Source organism: Chrysemys picta, unplaced genomic scaffold, assembly GCF_011386835.1.
Source record: "Chrysemys picta bellii isolate R12L10 unplaced genomic scaffold, ASM1138683v2 scaf184, whole genome shotgun sequence".
NCBI classification, from domain to species: Eukaryota; Metazoa; Chordata; order Testudines; family Emydidae; genus Chrysemys; species Chrysemys picta.
Genome location: NW_027052891.1, coordinates 58580 through 81237, shown reverse-complemented (window position 1 = coordinate 81237; position 22658 = coordinate 58580). Strand labels below are relative to the sequence as shown.

The 22658-nt window shown below is 53.2% G+C and overlaps 1 protein-coding gene and 1 long non-coding RNA gene across 2 annotated transcripts; one reads left to right on the top strand and one right to left on the bottom strand.

Moving 5' to 3' along the window:
• Window positions 1-4610: 4610 nt before the first annotated feature.
• LOC135978253 (uncharacterized) lies at window positions 4611-10565 on the bottom strand. The gene is made up of 3 exons (XM_065579253.1): window positions 10437-10565; window positions 7973-8081; window positions 4611-7124 (listed from the first exon to the last, which is right to left on the bottom strand). The coding sequence occupies exons 1-3, from the start codon at window positions 10554-10556 to the stop codon at window positions 6583-6585; spliced, it is 771 nt and encodes a 256-aa protein (XP_065435325.1). The 5' UTR covers window positions 10557-10565; the 3' UTR covers window positions 4611-6582.
• Window positions 10566-11669: 1104 nt separating this feature from the next.
• Window positions 11670-18944, top strand: LOC135978254 (uncharacterized). The gene is made up of 3 exons (XR_010595683.1): window positions 11670-11941; window positions 13140-13277; window positions 16590-18944. It is a non-coding gene; the product is annotated as an uncharacterized LOC135978254 (long non-coding RNA).
• Window positions 18945-22658: the final 3714 nt, after the last annotated feature.

The following is a 22658-nucleotide window of genomic DNA, read 5'->3' as shown; positions in this document are numbered from 1 at the left end:
CTGGTATTTTTTATGATGAGAACGAACCTCAGGACTGTTGCCCTCAAACCCAAGTCACACATACGCCTGATCAGGCTATAATCAATCCAGTCTCAGGTCCACCCGCGTCATTCACTTTTCTCCCTTGAGTGGAAGAGTTTCTTCCAGTAATTGAAGATTTGTGGTCCATGGATTAACTATGAAGTTAAATTAACTGCAGACAATTTAAATCACCCACTTACATTTTCTGGTCCTCTGAATATCCCGACAGAAACCCGGAGCGGATAGGAATGGCTTTTGCTACATTTCATCCCAGGGTTTATCAGTTTTATTGGTTTTAGACTGTTTGGCATTTTCCTGCCATTATTCAAGTTCCTCTCGAACCCACTGCTCTGCAGATCCATTCATAATGCTCCATGGATGGATACGCAGGCGGCATCACACTCGTTAGCCACCCACTTACCTGTGGCAGTTGGAAATGGGGCCCATGACCCTGAGCTCCGGAAATGCAGCCCTTGAGGAGGGAAAGGAGCAGCTCCTCCGCTATTCAGAGGAAAACAATAAAATCTAATAGATACTTAATCTGGTCTGATGTGCTTTGTGCAACAGAGGACAGCAGTGCATGTCCATACACAGTCCCCTGGAGATGTAGGGCTGGGGATCATTGCTTGACATGGCTGACTATGAATGGATTGCAATTAGGACTGGGTGGATTGGGTCTTGTTACAAGATTTGCTCATTACTTTGGGGTATGCTCATTTATTCGGGTTACTCTTCTGGGGAAGGGGATTCTGTAATTCTATCAGTGTACTGTTTGTGTCATTTGTGTTTTTATATGGAGCTCTACTTCTCCCTTCTGCAAGTCCCTTCCCAATGGAGCTATCCTGCAGGACCTAGGTTCCCCAGGGCTGGGTTTCTCCAGCCCCAGAACCGGATGAACACCCCCCCCCCCCATGCAGAGTGGCTCCCCGTCACTGGGTGTGTGCAGCTGCAGGCTCCCTCTTTGTCTGTGTGTCCTGTCTGACTCCCACGTGCTGGCTCGCTCTCACCCCTTGGGAGGGCCCACTTTGCTTTGCTGCTTGGCGAGATGCAGGCTCCAGTGCCTGTAGCAGCATCCAGGAGTGGTAGCCACTGGACCACTCCAAGAGAGACGCCCAGCTCCACCCCAACAGCTGGGCGCCAGCTCCTTCCTTATCATCATCCCAGAGCTCATCTGTACTTGGAGCAGAGCTGCCTGTGCCCAGCTGGTGGGTGCATCCACCCAGGCAGGGAGAAAGTGCAGAGAGTCCAAATCTGAATGCACTGGTTGGTTCTTTCCTTTCAAAAGTGGGGGCCAGTCTTTACTCTGGGGCTAGATTCTGTATATTTGACGTTTTCTTTCCTACTAATCTGATTGCATGGGGTTTTCTCTCTCTCTCTCTCTCTTTGTTTTTCTTTCCTTCTCAACCCCACAATAGGTGCACTGGGCCTGATTCTGATCTCCAGCTGGTGTAAACGAGGAGTAGCCCCACTGAAGTGAGTTTACATGGGGGTAAACTCAGTGTACGTGGGATCAGGATCAGGCCCGTTGAGTTCAAGGCTCGCCGGCTGTACCCAGAGCACAGGCGGGTCTGTGATCCCACTCCCCATCTGGCAGAGAGGAGGGCTGCAAATCCCTGCCTCCCTGTCCACGCACCCCACCCACCTTTGGGTGGAAAACTCCATTAGCCCCGAGTGGGGTCAGTTAGTGTCACTCCCAGTTCCGGAACATGCCCCGAGGATGTCGCTTTTGGGGGCAGCCCCACCTGAGAGCCAGCTGGGGTGGGATGGGATTGCAGGGGCCTGGCCCGGGGGTTCCCAGGTGGCTTCCCCTGCATTACTAGATGGGAACAGCAGGCACGAAAGCAGCGAGACGTGAGGAAGCAACCAGGGCAGGGTGGGGTGGGTGGGTGCTGTCAGTGTTGGAAAGCTGGGGGGGGCGGAGTCTGCTTTATTGATGGAGGCAGGAAACGTTCTTTCCTTGTGATGTCTTTAAATATTTATTTTAGATGGGGGAGGGGCCGGTGAGAGAGAGGAGAACTGGGCAGCAGCTGGAGGGCCAAGAAATGCATCGAGCTTTTAAAAGCTGAACCAGCCCTGGGGAGGGTAGAGGTTTCCCTGCTTGGGGAGGGCTGTGCAGGCAAATCGCACCTGCCCTTCCAGATGCACGGGCGCCTCATTGTTCAGCCCAGATGAGCTTATCTGGCATTATGCAGGGCGGCTGCTGCCTCTGTCTAGCAAACAGCAGCGCTCACAGCAAAACTAAATGGAAGTCGTCAGTGGGCTTGTTTTAACCTCCAGCGCCTGCTTCCACAGTCCTGGTGGGCTCCCTGCCCCGCAGCCTGCCTGGCCCTCCGACTGTTTCCAGCCTGGATGCTGGTGCCCTTCAATCCTGACCTGCAGCCCCCCTGTTGTCCCAGCCCTGGGCTCCCCACGCAGCCCTGTCCATGCTCCTCACTCCTGACCTGCAGCCCCCCTGTTGTCCTAGGGTTACCATATTTAAAAAATAAAAAAAGAGGACACTCCACGGGGCCCTGGCCCTGCCCCTTTCCCCACCCCGTCTCCACCCCAACTCCACTCCTTCCCCGCCCCAACTCTGCCCCTTCCCCGCTCCTTCCCCAAAGTCCCCACCCTAACTCTCCCTCCTCCCTCCCAGCCACGCGAAAAGGGCTGCCCAAGCGCTACCGGCTTCATGGTTTGCTGGGCAGCATCCAGACCCTGCGCCCCCGGCTGGTGCTTCCCCAGCGCAGTTGGAGCCCGGGAGGGGAAGCGCCCAGCCGGGGGCACAGGGTCTGGAGGCTGCCCGGCAAACCGTGAAGCCGGTAGCGCTCGGGCTTCAGGCAGCCCCCTTGCCTCCGGACCCTGCGCCCCCGGCCGGGCACTTCCCCTCCTGGGCTCCAGCTGCTCTGCTCCTCCCCTGACTCTTCGGCTCTGTTTAAGAGCCGAGCTGCCCGAGCGCTACTGGCTTCGGGCAGCCCCCTTGTCTCCAGACCCTGCGCCACCGGAGCAGAGCAGCTGGAGCCCGGGAGGGGAAGTGCCCGGCCGGCGGCTGGGGTCTGGAGGCAAGGGGGCTGCCCGAAGCTGGTAGTGCTCGGGCAGCTCGGCTCTTAAACAGAGCCGAAGAGTCAGGGAAGGAGCAGAGCAGCCGCAGGCGAGGAAGTGCCCGGCCGGTATTTTCCTGGACATGTTTGGCTTTTTGGCAATTCCCCCCGGACAGGGGTTTGAGTACCAAAAAGCCGGACATGTCTGGGAAAAAACGGACATATGGTAACCCTATGTTGTCCCAGCCCTGGGCTCCCCACACAGCCCTGTCCATGCCCCTCACTCCTGACCTGCAGCCCCCCAGCTATCCCAGTTCTTAGCCTCTCTTGAGTAAAGAGGTACAATGTGGAGATTTGTGTGGCAATGCTGAGAGATGGACAAACATCCACTGGGGTCTGGGAGGAATCGTTTCAAGCATTCATTTCAATCAGGCCTTCAGAAGGGCTAGCCCGCGGCCCCTACAGCGCACTTCTTCATTAGCAGCTGAAGACACTGAGCTGCAGGAAGTGGGACAGAGAAGCAGGCCTGCGTGGCCAGGGCATGGGGGAGCAGCACGCAGCCCCTTTCCTTGCTGGACACTCAGCAGGGGCCAAGCAGCCGTTAGTGCTCGGTTCTAGCCCCCAGCGCAGGTAGCAGAGGGGCTGTCCGCTAACGTAGGGCCAGAACCGCACAGCAGAGACAGGACAGGACGGGACTCCTCCCCTAGGTTCCACCCCAGGGGCAATGCGTGTGTGGCAGGGGCGGAAGGCCGGAGCGAAGGGGCTGGGCACGGGATGGCGGGTGCAGAGCACCCCCCAGAGGTGCAGGGGAAGCAGCTGCCCGAGAGCACGGACACACACTGCTCCTGATACCAACCCCTTCTACCCTCTGCCAGGAGGAGGAGCAGGGACGGGAGAAGCTGCTGCTGTGAGCCGCACAGCTGGGCCAGGGCTGGTCCTATGACTATTAACAGCCCGGCAGCAAAGGGAGACATTGCAGGGGTGGCAGATCCCCCGAGGCAGAGCAGCCTGGCGAGACCCCCTTTCCAGTACGCGCTCAGTCCCCGGGTAAGGGGTCCCTGCCCAGCCCTGCGAGCTGCCTCAGCAGCAGCGAGAGGGTGCCCAGGGTCCCTGCGGTCACTGCCAGGGCCATAGCGCCTTACCTGCATCTTCATGCCGTCGAGTCGCAGCCTGCGTGGAGAGAGAGCACATCACTGCAGCAGCCTGGGGAGCGTGGTGCTGTCCCCAACCTCCCACAGCCCCCAGGCGTCTAACACTGCTCCTGGGGCACGGAGTACTGAGCTTCAGGGGCAGCCTTGCAGCAGGTTCCCCGGGGGCCCTGGCCTGCCCCTTCCCAGCCTGACTGGGAGAACTGGAGCGAGTGGGACTCACTAATAAGGAGCCAGTGTCTGGAGCTGGCTGCTGATCAGTGCAAGACCCCCCCGTTCGCATGTCCCCTGCACAGAACTCCCTGCTCGTGGGGCCTACGCAGCGTGGTGGCCCTGGGGGCAGAGCGGGGTCCCCCATGGCAGGTCTGGGCAGCAGGTTCCCTGCTAGGGCCTGGGGACTCCCACGCGGGGCAGAGTGGCTCTCTCTAGCTGAGCCCTGCGCTGTCTCCAGGGCTAGGGAGGTTCATGGGCCTGGCCTTACCAGAGGTAATCAGGGATCCTGGAGACATGCTCCTGGAAGGCTGGAGAGCTCTCCCTGTTGCCCGCCCTAAAGGGCTCGAGGGGACAACAATGGTCCGTCACCCGGTGTGCTTGGCACCAATAAAGACACCGAGGGGAGAAAGCAAGCCAAGTTTATTTCAGAGCGCTGAAATGGCACTAGGAGACCGGAATGTCTCAAATCCAGTGCAACAAATACAAACAAATTTTACCTTTTATACTCCAAACTGTTTGCATACATCTCTTTGTCTGGCTGTTCCTCCTTACCCCTCCCTTCCGGACAACTGTTAGAATAAACTCTACATAAGCTTGTGAGAAAACTTTCTCAGTCTTTGCGACCTTGGATTAGACGCCTGCAAACTAACTACCCCGCTTCTTATCTCTATTATTTCTGCTAGTGTGAGTGAAACTGCAGCCATCTTCTAAAAAGCTGACATTACATTTCTGCTTCAGCCTACTTCAGAGCATGTAAACAGTTAGCAGAGAAGTAGGTGAGAGTTCACAAGATGGGGTTTGGGGATTCAGATAGGCTGTGACAATGCGGTTCTGGCGGAACCCAACTGAGAGTGCCAACTCAGGACAAATTGCTCAAATAGGGCAGTTACAGCCCAAGGCTGGGGTTTTTTCCACCTCTAAGGCAAACCAAACCAGCCAGACTAGGAGGACTTCGGTCTCACCCCCTGGCTAACCGCAAGTCTCACAAACAATCTCCTTAGACACTCCAGTTTCCCAGTATTACCACCAGTGCCACTCGTTATGGGGACAAATGGTTATGAAAACCAGTACCCCAGTAAAAGAAAAAGGTTCTCCTGATCCCAAAGGACCGAGCCCCAGACCCAGGTCAATATACAAATCGGATCTTACCCACAAATCACGCTGTTGCCAATCCTTTAGAATCTAAAATCTAAAGGTTTATTCATAAAAGGAAAAAGATAGAGATGAGAGTTAGAATTGGTTAAATGGAATCAATGACATACAGTAATGGCAAAGTTCTTGGTTCAGGCTTGCAGCAGCGATGGAATAAACTGCAGGTTCAAATCAAGTCTCTGGAATACATGCCCCGCTGGGATGGGTCCTCAGTCCTTTGTTCAAAGCTTCAGCTTGTAGCAAAGTTCCTCCAGAGGTACGAAGCAGGATTGAAGACAAGATGGAGATGAGGCATCAGCCTTATATAGTCTTTTCCAGGTGTAAGAACACCTCTTTGTTCTTACTGTGGAAAATTACAGCAAAATGGAGTCTGGAGTCACATGGGCCAGTCCCTGCATACTTTGCTGAGTTACAAGGCATATCTGCCTTCTCTCAATGGGTCCATTGTATAACTGATGGTCCTTAATGGGCCATCAAGCAGGCTAGGCAGAGCTAATCTCAGCTTGTCTGGGATGTCACCCAGAAGCATAGCATAAGTTTGCCATACAGACAGTATAGAGCCAATATTCATAACTTCGACTACAAAACTGATACACACATATAGACAGCATAATCATAACCAGTAAACCATAACCTTGTCCTAGACACCCCATTTGACCCCCTTTATACAAGATTTGCATGCCACTACAGGACCTTGGTTGCAACAATGATCTATACGGTCCCAGTTTATGTCAATAACGTCACATAGGCCCAGAGCAAAAGAGCTTCATCGGCACTTTTGGCCTTCCACTCTCCCGAGTTACCTGGTAGCTATGCCTAGTGGACCCCAACATCCCCATCCACGTACCAGCCAACCAGCATGTTAATGGTCTTGGAAATCTGCCGAGAGAGAAGGCGTCACTCCCCTGCAGAGCGCAGTGGTGTTCGGCTTGGGCCTGCACCGCATGACCTGACCTCGTGACCAGCCCCAGAGCAAACCCCAGGCTGGGGGCTGTCTGCAGACGAGCGAGCACGTCTACATGGGGCTCTGGTCACAGAACGGACCCCTTGGCATCCCCATGTCCGTTCCCCATCACAGGGCAGGAGATCACTCTCCAGCCACGGCCTTCCACCAGCTGACTCCACACCCCCCAGCTGTCCCCAGCAAAGACTCTGCAGAGCGGGGCATCTGGCACGCCCAGCCTCCACTGCCACTGCACAATGTCCAAGCGGTTGCTCACGCTCTCCTCTCCTGCCAGCCTGCTCATGCCCTTGTCATCCGCCATGAACTCTCCTGTGTGCAGCGCCCAGCACAGCAGGCCCTGAGCCTGCCTGGATTGCTGGTTGCTATGGTTACGTGCCAGCAGCAGGGCATCTGTGCAGAGCTGGGGAGTCCCAGGCCGGACTCTCCCGCACCTGGGCAGGAATTGGAGCCAGCTCCGTTGATTCGTTGGGAACGGTAACGAGCAGCCTACCGGGCCAATGCTGATGGCCTTGGTGAAGCTGTCTTCAGCCTTGATGTGGTCGTACAGCTCCGCGATGGCTCGCTGCCTCAGCCGGGCGCTGTGGTGGGCTTCGTACACGTTCAGGATGGCTGAGACGGGAACAAGAGAGACACAATAAGGAAACTCTTACCAGCTGCCTGGTTCCAACTCCTGTGCGAGCAGGGCCTGGCCCCGAGCCCCAGAGAGCTCCCCCATCCCTTCCCCAGCTGGCCAGGGCTCTGGGGGGAGCAGGGCGAGAGCCCCAGGGACACAGCCCCAGAACGCTCCACACCTGGACTGAACCCTGGTTGTTTCACCTCTGCTCAGCCCGAGACAGGACCAGAGGGAAGGTGGGAAGCTGCTGAGTGGGGGACAGAACCCGAGGTATTAAGATTCACTCAGTGCCCCAGCACACAGCCCACGCTGGACTCAGCCTCCGCAGACACCTCAGAGACAGAGTGTTTGGAGTTGTTCTATGAGCCCTGATTCGGCACCAATGGCACCAGACAGTCAGGATGGGCCTGGGTTCAGCCTCCTCCAGCGGCAATCAGCACAGAGCCCAGCGCCTTTCCTACGTGCTGGACCCAGGTGGCTGCTGCTGGCTCGTGGCCGAAGTGAGCGAGCCAATGCCGCACACAGATCGCCCTCGTGCCCACTGGGCAGGGCAGTAACTGTGGCACCATGCTGAGGCCAGGTGGGCACTGCTTTGTCAGGCACAAGCATTCCCTCCCGGGTTAGTAATGTACAGTCTTGCCAGCTTCTGGTCCCTGGCCACTCTGAGATCCCACGGGCAGGGCAAGGCTGACAGGAAGCTTGGGGGCTGCACTGGCGTTGGATGTGAGGCTATGGGGCAGCTCTCAACTCCGCCAGCGACTCACGGCAGTGGGGTCAGAAAACAACCTGCACATCAACTATCCCCCGCCCTGCCCTGGCCAGGCCCAGCCAGTGGCCTACTCACCACTGGCGAGTGTGAGCAGCCAGCTGTGCGGGGTGTAGAGATCGCAGGCAGCCACGTTATTCCTCTGGGTCGGCCAGTCAATGCTGGAGTAGTCCTGGACGTACAGCTCCTGGCAGGGAGCAGGCGGGAGATTAGCCATTCGCTCACTAGCGCGCCATGGGAGCAGACCCATGAGACAGCTGCAAGTGTCAGGCTGGTGGCGTTGGCAGCCAGGGGGAGTACAGCACGGAGCACGCAGGGCAGCACCAGGGACGGAGGGCAGCACTGCCTGGCCTGCTCTGTGGCTCCACACCAGCCACCGGGACAGGGCCCATGTGGGAGCTGCTCCCAGCACCCTTTGCTAAGGAGAGTTAACAAGAGGAGAAAGCACCTTCAGATAGTGCCAGAGCACCTGAGGGGGGCACCGGGGCCCCATGCGGCCTGGGAGGGGCACACAGCCCGAAGGTGGGGGGGGGCTCCAGGGCCCACACAGGCCAGAATGGGGGGACCATGCTGGAGCATGCTCATGCAATAGGGAGGGCTTAATTCTGGCTGGAGGCCTGTGTGCAGGACTCCACCCCGCTCCAGTTCACAGCAGGGCTCCCGGAGCCCAGTGGGCAGGGAGAAGACAGCCCCTAAGGCGTAACTCCCCTTCAGGCCTAGGGGTGTCAGGTGCCCAGCCTGAGACACCAAGTCTGATTCGCAAAGGGCAGGGCTCAGCGCTCTCAAATCAGACCCCTCCCAGGGGGCCGACGGGGCCTCCCAAAAATCACTCCTCCCTTTGGAAAGTGCAGGCCTTAGGCATTGTGAACAAGTGTGTGGCAAGTACCTTGCCATGGCATTCACAGGGAAAGCCTGCTCCCTGCACGACCCCAGACACTCTGCCCTTGGCTTTCCTTCCTACCTTGCCCTCCCAGCTCTCTCCTTCCTTCCCCAAAGCCCACCCCAATTTCTGCCCCATAGGGCTCCCTCCACCCCTCCCATCAGCCAAGCTTACCAGCACTGGAAGAGCATTAATGCAGCGCCTACACGGGCTGTTTAAGGCGGGCACTCCCGGGCCCCCCGTGACTGTCCTCACCACTGAGTATCAGAAATAAGACTGGCAGGTGACTGATAGAAGAACCTTCACAGGGAGAAGATACCAGGTACCGAAGGGCGGAGAAAGGCAGAACAAGAACCAGTGGCTGAAGCTATAAGGCCCGAACAGTGAACAATGAGGGTGATCAACCACCGGAATGTGCTGCCAAGGGAACTAGCAGACTCTCCATCTCTCGATGTCTTCAGCTCCCGACCGGCTGCCTTTCTGGAGGGCACACTGTACTGCAGCCAGACACGTCGCTGGGCTCAGTCCAGAGTAACTGGGTGACATTCTCTGGCCTGCATTACACAGGAGCCTGACTAGATGATCTACCGGTCCCTTGATGTGATGAATCGAGCTCTGGGTCGTCACGCAGACAGCAGGGCATCGGTTCCATGCAGCTCCTGTTTGGAAGGTTACTACTGCGGCTATGAAGGCAGAGCCTTTCCATCTGCTAACGAGAGCTGGGATGCTGCACAGAGGTAACATGCCAGTGGCCACATACCGACATCGAGGGGCCCAACCCAGCCCGGGCCAGTCGTACCTCAGCATGGGCCAGTCGTACCTCAGCCCTAAGCGAAAGGGAAAGCATGGAAGGACCACGTGGCTCACTCAAGTAACATCCCCCTGAAGGAGCAGAAATGCAGCCCACACTACGTCAACGTACAGAAGCATCCTCTGTGACAGGGAAGGCGTAAGGAGGCTCAGAGGGAACCAGAATGGCCAGCAGCAAATAGGAACTTCTGTAAGTCCCGGAGAACCAGAAAGCTGGTGAGAGTCGCTGGCCCTGCTAGATCAGCAGAGGGTGAGCGGAACAACCAGAGAGGACGAGACACTGAGCAGCAGGGTTGCTAAAGTCTTCAGGGGGGAGGGATAGCTCAGTGGTTTGAGCACTGGCCTCCTAAACCCAGGGTTGTGAGTTCAATCCTTGAGGGGGTCATTTAGGGATCTGGGGTAAAAATCTGTCAGGGGATTGGTCCTGCTTTGAGCAGGGGTGGACTAGATGACCTCCTGAGGTCCCTTCATATTCTATGATTCACCACAGAGAATGAGGGGAGATTCCCACCCCTGTGCTCCTCTTTGGTAACAGAGATGAGGGACAGAGGTGTCAGACACGGGGCTGCTGAGACATGGCTCAGGGCCGTCGCAGTTAGTGCCCAGGCAAGGGGAAGACCCAGAAGCTCTGATGGGACAGGGGAACAAGGGGCTGATGTGGGGATCACATCACAAGGAGCCCACAGGGATCTCCACCAAAGCACTGCCAGAGGCTGCAGCCCCTGGGATTTGCACCCAATGAGGAGATTTGGGTCCATGCGACTAGCCACAGCTGGGCCATGGTGGGAAAGGTCTCCAGGCCACCGTTACACAGGGTGAGGAGTGGGGAGGGTGCTCAGGGAGTTCATTTACCTGTCTGAGGCTCTGGACAAGCTCATCCTCCTCGGCAGTCAGGCGCGTGGCATAGCAGTAGCTCATCGGCAGGTACACCTGGCGGCAGTGACACCACAGCGTGGAGGGGTGGGCTGGCATCCACGCCGGGAGCAGTCTGTCACACAACAGAGGGACGCTGTCGGCAGCGTGCGGGATGGGGAGTGGGGAGCCGCAGGGACACGGCACAGTTAAGGACAGGGGTGTGGGCAGTCAGAGGGGTAATGTGCCCAGGAGACACCCGGGGCCCAGGATAGCCGCTGCCTCAGCGTTAGAGCAGCCCTACAGGACAACGCACCGACCCCAGGCGATCGCTGCTCCATGCTCCTGGGGTGTGGGGGACCTGGAAGAGAAGCTGGAGCCCTCGTTTGGAGCCAGGAGACTGTCTCCTCCAGCCCGAGGACAGCGTTCTGGGCTCTCCCAGCAACCCAGCGAGGCTGTTATCCTGGACAGGGCCTCTGCGAACAGACTGCATCTGATTCCCTGTGGTTCGTGTTAACGGGGTGCGGAGGGAGGCGCAGGGAATAAACAGCCTCTCCAGTGGGGAACATGCCAGTGAGCAATGCTGCCACTAGTTTCCCTGTAATCAGCCAGCTGCCTGAACTCCCTCGCTTCACACTGCCCCCTGCTCCTGGCCCCACGGCCAGCTCAGGCACCAGCTGTCCCTGAGGGCTGGGGGAGTCTGCGGCACGCCCAGCTCCAGGACAAGGACAGCTGTGGCATGCCAAATGGGGAGGAACTGTGTCAGGACCCAGCACAGGTTCAGCCCCAGGAGGGAGGGACTTGGGGAGAGCGCAACGTGTGGGTCTGGAGGCTGGCAGAGAGGGCAGGAAGGCTGGAGGTCGAGCAGGTGGGCCGAGCTTGGAGAGGGAGGGAAGGTCATCAACAGAACATCCCTCCCGCATCAGCCCACGCCCAGTGCCAGGAATGGTGCCTGGTTTCCGTGCCCGAAGCCTCCTGGCCCAGGTTGAGCGGGAGAATGGGGGACTGGTGCAGGCTGGGGATTACTCTCAGGTTCCTGGTGTTCGGCGTCAGGCTCTCTGCTGGGTGCTGCTGCGAGGGGACAGGGCTGTGGCTTGGGACTGAAAATCAATACACTCTGCAGATACAGAATAGCACCTACCACAGCTCAGGGAACAGCGTGTTCATTCCCTCCCAGCTGTAAACGTTCAAGACGGCCAGCCAAAACTTCCCCCAGGACGGGATTCCCACAGCACCCCCTGGAGAGACAGACACAGATCTGGGCTCTGATGGCAGCCACGGGGGCCAGGGACACGGACCCTGCCATGTGACAGGGCATGAACAGAGGCTCCTGAATCCTGGTCTGGTCTGGGTGTGTGGCAGGCCAGGGACCCTGGAGAGCGGCAAGCCGGTGCGGCGGGCACACAACGGGCACTACACACCGACAGACACAGCCATTCAGAAACGACACCTGGGAAGCGTTTGCAACCAGTGAAGGAGCTGAGGTTTCACCGTCACCCCAGAAGGTAAGCGCGGCAGGGTGCTGGCACAGCAGGATGCAGCATGGGCTGTGACATGCCACACGTGCTGCGACAGCCAGGCCACGCTGGGAGAAGCTAAGGGCGGCAGGGCAGAAACTAACGTGCGAACTGCACATGCTGCCATACAGCCAAGGACAAGCCATTGCAAAGGCTCATGCCACTCTGGCCGCATGTCCCCTCGCCTACCACTCACCCCTTTGGAGCTGGGCAAGCCCTTCTCAACAGTCCCAGCCCCATGGTGCTGGGGGGAGGACAGGATGCCGGAGAGCTCCAGCCACATGCTGACCTTTGCTGTGGAGGTTGATCCGAGCCCTCACGAGGTCCGGGTCATCCGGCCCAACCCCCAGGATCCTCAGGGACGTGTAGTTGAGCGCTGTGCCAAACACCGTCGATTTGTCTTCCACGTGCCTGCCACATACAGAGAGCAGGGAAGTCAGACATGGCCGAGCGCTCGTGCAATCAACCGAGACTGGTTTTATTGGGGCAAACCTACCCAGGGGGTTAGAGCTAACTGAGCAAACTAACTGAAAAGCAACCGCCCTGGGCCATGCTGCTGGGAAAAGGGAACGAAATGCTCCCAGCCCCTCACTCTAGTGGTCTCCCCATGGTGAAGGAGGGCTCTGGTCACGCCACGTGCTGGCCTCCACGGCACTGCAGCTCCAACTCTCAGCATAGCTCTGAGCTGCTTCCCACATGGAAGGGAGCACCAGGCCAAGCTCTGGATGCTGCGGGGGAGCTTCAGAAGGACTCAGCCATGGCCTAGCCTGTCCCCGCTGAAGCCATAGGCAAGTGCTCTCGTCAAGGCAAGGGGAGGCGGAATGACGCCAACACCGAGTACTTCGAACACCCACCGTTGCGTTGCTGTGTGATTCAGTACGGCGGCACTGCCGGAGCTAAAGTCACCCCGGAAATGCCGATGAAGCGGGGCTTGATTTGCTAATGAAATCAGAGTGTTTCCCTCCCAGGGGCCAGCTTGGGGGCTGGTGGGATTTCAGGGATTTTGTTTAATAGGTTGAAGGTGAGACACAGAAAATGAGCCAGTTTTGAACATTCTCCCTCGTTTCCTTGTGCTCCTCTGGGTCCCCCTCACCTCCGCTGGAATAGGGAAACCTGCCTAGACAATGGCGGAGAGCTGGCAGTGCAGGCGTACGTTTCTCCCATGATTGCTTTCCCTTTCACCAAGGCCTCTGATCACAGACCCTCATCCTAGAGACGGGAAAGACACTCTTCTCCAGTGAAGCCAAGACAGAATGCACCTAACAGCCAGAATGCCTCTGCAGACCAGCCCTGACACCACCCCAGCAATGTTCCCGGCGAACAGGTAAATGGAATGAACATCTCTATGCGTATACGGTTATGCTGTTAAGAAATAGGCCTGATATTTTGCACAAGTGCCATCTGACTCCGACAGACTCGGTAGTACATGCTGCTAATCCCCAGCACCCTCCTACAGTTGTAATGGCAGAATCGGTGTCCCCTTCGGCTCCAGCACCCCCACAGGCTCTAGAGAGTGCCCCCTCGGTGGGATTGTATCCGTTGATTACTGAGAATGTGGTAGCCCGTCCAGGAACACAGGATCGTGCAGCCCAGATTGTGCCAGTGTATTCTCATGTGCCTTTTAACCCAGTGCACCTAGCTGCCTTTAAGGCAGAAGCAGGGGAATTCTCAACGAATCCAAATCGGTTTATTTCAATCTTTGAAGGGTGTCTAGCAAGCCATAAGCCTGACTGGGATGATTGCAATATACTGATGAGAACCTTGTTGTCTGAGGTGGAGCGAAATTAGGTTATAGCCAAGGCTAAGGAGGAGGCACAGAGAAGGCATATAAGGTTTTAAAACGGAAAGCTATTGGACACCAGAGGTTGTACCGAGTAGAATCTTCAGAAGTGGGTGTGCTTGTCCTGGTTTGTTGCTCCAAAGCTCTGTATAGAAGTTATGTTACTAGAAGGGTGTATAAAGGCAATGTGTATGTGTTCATTGTTGGGAAAAGGTGTATGAGTGAAGAGTGGAAGGTTCCTTTGGAGGTTAAAAGTCAAGAAAGGGAGAAGGAAAAAGAACAGAACGAGTTAACTGGAAAATATAGCTAGCAAGCTCAGTCCAAAGATAAGATGCTGGCCCCATCCAAGGACATTGTTCACAGCTAAGACTTGGCTGACAACCAAGAAAAGGGGGGCCTGAATGTGCCCAAGCAACTATGAGATCTGCAAAATACTGCAAGGCATAAGGAGGACAACAGAAGGGTTAAAAAGCAGCTTTGCTGGACAGTATTGGCCCAGGAATTTAAAAATTCCCCCACTCTGTTCGGCCAGGCTCTGGCCAGAGACTTGGAGGAGTTCAATAATTCAGACAGAGCCCTGCTCCTGCAATATGTAGATGACTTGCTAATTGCTGCCATGGGTCTAATCCCTTGTCTCAAAGCCACTGTGAGTCTCCTGAACTTTGTTGGACTCCAAGGATAGAGCCTAGCTCGAAGCAAGGCTCAAATTGCTCTCTCAGAAGTACAGTATCTGGGATTTCACATAAGACAGGGGGAGAGGCAGCAATCAAATGACAGAAAGGAGGCTATCTGCCAAGTTCCTATCCCTAGCAACCGCAAACGGCTCAGGGCATTTTGGGGCATGGCAGGCTTTTGCAGAATATGGATCCCAGAGTTTGGACTGTGGGCTAAACCTCTGTATGAATGTGTTAAGGGAGCGGATCATGACCCCTTTCACTGGTCCCAGAAGCGGACAGGACATTTAAAATCTTGAAAAGGAAGCTGATGGAAGCCCCAGCCCTGGGTCTGCCGGATCTCTCTAATTCGTTCCAACTGTATGTGCATGAAAGGAAAGGGATAGCCCTGGGAGTGCTTACTCAGTTATTAGGCACCTGGAAACGTCCCGTGGCATAGTTCTCTAAACAACTGGATCAAGTTTCAAAGGGGTGGCCAGCATGCTTGAGGGCGGTCGCAGCCACTGCCCTAGTGCTTGGGGAAGCTGAAAAACTGACATGGGGAGGAACTGTGCAAGTGTATATTCCCCATATGGTCCAAGCCCTGCTGGACACTAAGGGTGGTCTCTGGCTCACACAGGCTCGGGTTGCTCGGTACCAGGCAAAACTGTTAGAGAACCCTGAAGTCACCCTGCAAACCTGTCCCTTCCTTAATCCAGCTACCCTGCTACCAGAGACAGAAAAGCAGGAACATGACTGTCTGGAAATCATAGATGCCCACTACTCCGGCTGCCCAGATTTAAAAGATCAGCCACTCCCAAATGCTGACTTGGAATGGTATACGGATGGCAGTAGTGCCGTTGTAGATGGGCAAAGGAGGGCGGGTTATGCTATTGTGACACTTCATGATACTGTGGAAGCTGAAAGTTTCCCTGCCGGGACATCTGCCCAGCTTGCTGAACTAGTGGCCCTGACTCGTGCACTCGAGCTGGCAAAAGACAAACGGGTTAATATCTTTACTGACTCAACGTATGCTTTTGGGGTATTGCATGCTCATGCTGGTCTGTGGAAGCAAAGAGGAATGCTAACAGCCCAAGGTTCCCTGGTTAAGCTTGGGTCTCAAATTCTCCGGCTGTTAGAGGCAGTACAACTCCCCTCAGCAGTAGCAGTGGTGCATTGCAGAGCCCATCAAAAGGAAGATCAAGATGTAACCAAGGGCAATGCCAGAGCAGACAGGGAAGCCAAGCGTGCTGCTACCCTGAAGTCACCACCAGAGGAGAATGCCCAAATGCATGCCCTCATCCCATCAGTAGGTGAGCTTGCAGCCCCTCAGTACTCCCAAGAGGACAGAAACCTGGCTGACAGGCTCGGTCTCTGGAAAAGGAGGGATGGCTTTATTCCACAGAGGGAAAAATCCTCCTGCCCAAGGGCCTGATCCGACCAGTGTTGCAGAAACTGCATCAAACCACCCACGCAGGCAGAGAGGCTCTTATCCAGCTTATGAATAAATATTTTCTAACCTCTGGACTTAAACCCCTAGCACCACAGATACAGGCTGAATGTTTAATCTGCCAAAAGAATAACCTCGACCAGGAGTAGCAGTGCCACCAGCCACCCTGGAACCTACCCCAGGCCCAGGATTGGTGTGGCAAATAGACTTTACTGAGTTTCCCAGGACCCAAGGGTACAGGTACCTCCTTGTCTTGGTGGATCGATTCAGCGGATGTCCCGAAGCCTTCCCATGTCGTAACAACACTGCCAAAACGGTGGCTCTTACGTTTGTCAAGGAGATCATTCCTCGCTTTGGATTCCCCCAGTGGATGGAATCTGATAACAGAACACACTTCACATCTCAAGTTGTTCAAAAGATATCAAGTGCCTTGCAAATCCTCTGGAAGCTCCACACACCCTGGCGACCACAAGCCAGTGGAGTAGTGGAACGCACAAATCAGACACTTAAGCGACACCTCTCAAAGGTCTGTCAGGAGGCCTTTCTTAGGTGGCCTGATGCTTTGCCCCTTGTGTTACTCCATATTCGCGCTCTCCCCAAGGGCAGGTTAGGGCTTAGTCCCTTCGAGATTATATTTGGAAGGGCATGGCCTCTGAACGGTACACCGGTTCTGGCAGGAGAGTGGGAAATGCGTTGTGGTTTTTTGTCTCAGTACATGTGCTCTCTGTCTGCTGTTCTTTCTTCTCTTCACAGATACACCAAAGATTCACAGCCTCTTCTGCTGGATGCCCCTGTCCACTCCTTACAGCCTGGTGACTCCGTTCTCGTTCGGACCTGGAAGGACGAACCTCTCCAAGAGAAGTGGAAGGGACCCCACACTGTCCTGCTGGTCTCCCACACGGCAGCAAAGGTCGAAGGACACAAGAACTGGATTCATCACTCTCGACTGAAAGCAGTACCCACTCCTGAACAGTGGACAGTCCAGCCTGCAGAGAAGACTGCCAGTGACGATTTGGGGCTTAAGCTGTTATTCAAAAGACAGTAAGGGTCACTGGGAATGCCTGGTGATCTCTCTGAACAGCCACAGCGCACTCCCCGCGAGAACCCTGAGCATTGGTTCTGTCTATTCACAGTAGGCCGACCTAGCCTATGGTCCTGGTCCTTTTATTTCTTGATTTGTTTGGTGTCACTGATTCTTATCTTCTGGGCATTTGGGTTGTTGTAATCACAATATAGATTCAGGTTTAGGGTCTCTCACAACATTCCTTTTTGTCACAGAAGCAATCCTTCTGTTACCTACTGTTTCACCCACCTCGCATGCAGGATGGGGAGCTATCCCTACAGACATGGCTACCAATACCTATGAGGCCCTGAAAATTGCCTTTGCCCATGAGTTCAATCTCTCCCACTGTTGGATATGTGCCCAGACTCCCCACCATTCGGCGGGATTGCCCTGGAGAGTAGTTCCCCAAAATTGGTCAGACTTTTGTCAAAGGTGGATGGTTACCAGCAGCAGCACCTCTGACAATTTAAGTTGGGATCCAACTGTACAGCAGAAGCTCCTTATGGCCTACACAATGGCTCCTGGAATTCCCACTATAGTAGCACTCTTAAGCCCCAGCCTATTCGTCTACGCCCTCCACCCACTGGTCTCATATGTTATCAGCAAGCCAGTACAAGTAATCATACCTGGTTTGCAGGCATTAGTAGGTGTAAATTTTATATTAGTCCTGGTATAAGTCTCACTATTCCTGTACTAAATGCCACCGGTTGGCAAACTGGCACTGCATTCTTTGCCCTTTCCCCACAAGCCACCCTACGGGACCTACAAGGTAACAATGGAAAGGCTAGTTATGGTGAAGCATTCTGGATTTGTGGTAATAGTGCCTACAAATGGCTTCCTCATGCTTGGCATGGTAGCTGTTACAAAGGCTATCTCGCTCCTCCCCTCTGTGTTCTACCCCAGGCTCCCTCAGGTCACCCTCGGTACTATCGATCCTTGAAAGCTACCATTGAACCCATCGGAGAAGAAGACAGGTTTGGAATGATATTCCTCCCTACTTATGGGGTGGGACGGCTAGCCCAACTCTACAGAAGACTTTCTAAATTTCTCACTCAGTTTGCCAATGATACCCTAGCCATAGAAAAAGGCATAAGCTCTGAGCTGTACCAGCTTCGATTGCTGTCTCTACAAAACCGCCAGGCCCTAGATTATGTGTTAGCCTCACGGGGCGGGGTCTGTGCCCTTATTGGAGAAGAATGTTGTACCTATGTCCCAGAGTTTTCACAGGATATTAACAAGCACATCTTGTCAGCCGAACAGGCCTTGAACCAGTGGAAGGCCCAGGAAGGAGAACCCACTATTTTTGATTCCCTTTGGGGCTGGTTACCTGGTCTAGGAGGACTAGGGGGAGGCATTGTTCACATCTTGCTCACAGGTGTTGTGATATGTTTTGTTCTTTTCCTTTTGCTAGCTTGCTGTAAAGTGCTCATACATAAGATTTGTACCTCCCATTCCCCAGAAGTTCCTTTATACTCTCTCATTGATGATCCCAATTGCATGGAACTTAATCGCATGTTGTCTTTAGAGTATGAGAAAACTCTGCCAAAGGTTTGTTGAGTGTTCTCAAAGGAGGGAATTGTTGGCGTCACTAGACATAGCTACCAGGTAACTCGGGGGAGTGGAAGGCCATAAGTGCCGATGAAACTCCCCTGCTCTGGGTCTAAGTGAGCCACAGTAACTCCATCTTGTGAACTTTCACCTACCTACATGCTCACAGCTTAATGCTGAAGCAGAATATGTAATGGTCAGCTTTTTCTAGCAGACAGCTGCAGTTTCGCTCACACTAGCAGAACTTTCCGTGATAATGCGGGGAAAGGGGGAGCAAAAGGCCTAGTGCGTAGAGCTTGCAAGGTCGAAGATAAGCATGCGAACGGGAACTTTTCTAATGTACTGCCTGCTGTAACTGTTGTCGCGGAGGGAGGGGTAGGAAGAAACCAGAACAAAAGGCTTACTGAAAACAGCTTGGAATATAAAAGGGAAAACTTGCTTGTATTCACTGCGCTTATGATTTGAGACATGCTGGTCTCCTGAGTGCCTTTTCGAGATCTCGAATAAACTTGGTTTGCCTCTCCACCCTGGTGTGTCTATTGGTGCAACGCACACCGGGCAACGAACCCTGTTGCCCCCTCGGGGCCCTCTGGGCCGGCAACACCCCTATAGAGCTGATCTATCACATATAGGATGACAACCTACTTCCTCTGCCATCACTTACTCCATTAGCTCAAGTGGCAGAAGTCTGTGCAGTGGATCTAAAGATTCATCGGCAGGGTTGCAGCCATGCGAGTTTCACGCTGATTCCACATGACAGAATTTCTGGGGCAGTTCAATTTTGATTTTTACAAAAAAACCTGGGGAAATGCATACAGAAATAGGGTGACCAGATGCCTAAATAGGGGAATCTCAAGTAGGAGCAGAGAGGTTATTTTATCTCTGTATTTGGCACTGGTGCAATCACTGCTGGAATACTGTGTCCCGTTCTGGGGTGCACAATTTAAGAAGGATGTTGATAAATTGGAGAGTGTCCAGAGAAGAGTCACAAGACTGATTAAAGGATTATAAAACATGCCGTATAATCATCGACTCAAGGACCTCAATCTATTTAGCTTAACAAAAAGAAGGTTAAGAAGGGGCAGGGGCTGTGTAAGGGGGTAAAACCCCGGCTGATTGGGGAAGTGGCTGCAGCTGGGGTTCTCTCGTGGCGGAAACCCCTTTGTTCTCCTGTGCAAGATCACAGCAACAAGATGGAGTCTGTAGCCACCTGGGCAAGTCACATGTCTGTGGATGATTCTGCTTTTTGCAGGCCGACGTCATTGTTTACACGTTAGTTTGAATGTTCCCAGGAAAGCTCAGATGTGGACTGGTGTCTCCCAAAGTCCATTGTTAGTTAAGTACTCCCAGTTACTTGAATAACCCCTCACACTATGTTGACCAAATCTGCCTCATGTGCTTCCAACAGCAAACACTTTAAACAAGCATAGAGCCACTGCTCATAACTTCAGATATAAAAATGATACATGCATACAAATAGGATGAATATATTCAGTAGATCATAACCTTTACAAAGATATGTTACATGGCATATCTAGCATAAAACATATTCCAGTTATGTCATATTTACACTCATAAGCATATTTCTATAAAGCATTATGCAATGCAACATCACACACGCCAAACAACAAACTTTTGGTAATAAAATAAAGTACAGGAAAACACTGCAATATGTGTTCTAAGGCCTAGGTCAGTCTTCAATTACATTGTTCTATAGCCAAGAGCATGTCGCATGCATTTGTATCCAGGCAGCAGCTCTTATGCAGTGCCTTGGTACGGTCCATGCTCTTATTCGCGTTCTGATGATCCCGGCATTAGCTCACCGGCAAGTGAACTCCCTGGGGGAAGGCATGAAAAGTGGCCCAGTATCCAGATGGGGAAGACATTCCGATATGAACTGTAGCTTATTGCACAGGTCCTACTGAACACCCCACACATTTCCTGAGGAGGAAGAGACAGAAATTGCGGTTAATCAGCAGGATCCCTGTCAGGATGGACATCTGAGTCAAAAGGTTCATTGTCAGATGACCAACGAGGGGTTGTAATGGGATTTGTCAAGTCCTGTTACATAAAACAGCACCTGCTGTTACCATCAGAATGTACCAGCTGTCTGGTGCAAAAGGCTCTTCTTGCTCTCAGTACTCCCAGCCATATGGTCAAGAGGAGCCCTGCCAGGAATCTGGATAAAAGCCACCAAGCCAGTTACTGAGTTTTCGTGAGGAAATCCATCTGTGACCGTGGTGCCGAGAGGGGCCACACTGAGAATACTTATTCAGGGCAAACTGCAAGGAATAGGGCAGACAATCCCCACAACTGGCAGTTTATTCTATACTTAAACAACAAGGAGTCTGGTGGCACCTTAAAGACTAACAGATTTATTTGGGCATAAGCTTTCATGGGTAAAAACCTCACTTCTTCGCATGCATAGAGTGAAAGTTACAGATGCAGGCATTATATACTGACACATGGAGAGCAGGGAGTTACTTCGCAAGTGGAGAACCAGTGTTGACAGGGCCAATTCGATCAGGGTGGATGTAGTCCACTCCCAATAATAGATGACGAGGTGTCAATTCCAGGAGAGGAAAAGCTGCTTCTGTAATGATCCACTTTCTGGACACTGAGTGCAAATAAGTGATGGTCACATAAACACCACCCTATACCGGAAACCTACTGACCGCTATACATACCTACATGCCTCCAGCTTCCATCCAAGACACATCACACGATCCATTGTCTACAGCCAAGCCCTAAGATACAACCGAATTTGCTCCAACCCCTCAGACAGAGACAAACACCTACAAGATCTTTATCAAGCATTTGTAAAACCACAATACCCACCTGGGGAAGTGAGGAAACTGATTGACAGAGCAAGACAGGTACCCAGAAATCACCTACTACAGGACAGGCCCAACAAGGACAATAACAGAACACCACTGGCCATCACATACAGCCCCCAGCTAAAACCTCTCCAGCACATTATCCATGATCTACAACCTATCCGGAAAATGATCCCTCACTCTCACAAACCTTGGGAGGCAGGCCAGTCCTTGTATACAGACAACCCCCCAACCTGAAGCAAATACTCACCAGCAACTACACACCACACCACAGAAACACCAACCCAGGAACCAATCCCTATAGCAAACCTCATTGCCTACTTTGTCCCCACATCTACTCTGGCGACATCATCAGAGGACCCAACCACATCAGCCACACCATCAAGGGCTCATTCACCTGCACAGCCACTAATATTATATATGCCATCATGTGCCAGCAATGCCCCTCTGCCATGTACATTGGCCAAACTGGACAGTCCCTCCGCAAAAGAATAAATAGACACAAATCGGACATCAGGAATGGTAACATACATAAGCCAGTAAGTGAACACTTCAGTCTCCCTGATCATTCTATTACAGATTTAAAAGTCACTATCATTGAACAAAAAAACTTACGAAACAGACTTCAAAGAGAAACAGCAGAACTAAAATTCATTTGCAAATTTAACACCATTAATCTGGGCTTGAATAGGGACTGGGAGTGGCTGGCTCATTACAGAAGCAGCTTTTCCTCTCCTGGAATTGACACCTCGTCATCTATTATTGGGAGTGGACTACATTCACCTGATTGACTTGGCCCTGTCAACACTGGTTCTCCACTTGCGAAGTAACTCCCTGCTCTCCATGTGTCAGTATATAATGCCTGCATCTGTAACTTTCACTCTATGCATCCAAAGAAGTGAGGTTTTTACCCATGAAAGCTTATGCCCAAATAAATCTGTTAGTCTTTAAGGTGCCACCAGACTCCTTGTTGTTTTTGTAGATACAGACTAACATGGCTACCCCCTAATACTATTCTATACTTAGATTCACCAAGCCAGTAAAACAGCGTCTGTAATACCACGCTGGTTACCAAAAAGACAAACTATTTCCTTTAAGCAATGCAGCCTTTGGCTCCCATCCAGACTGCCAAATCTTGAATAGTGAGAGATTACTAACAATCTTATTCACTGTACTTAAAGTTCTACCAATCCAAGGGATGAGACACATTGCCTATCAGGTCAATGAATATTTCAGATCTCATCCAAATACATGTTTACAGCCAATCCTTATTAACTGAATCGTTTACAGCCAATCCTTATTAACTAAATCTTAGATTTATTAATAAAAAGAAAAAAGAAAGAAGAGATTTGCTATGGTTCAAAGATCAATATA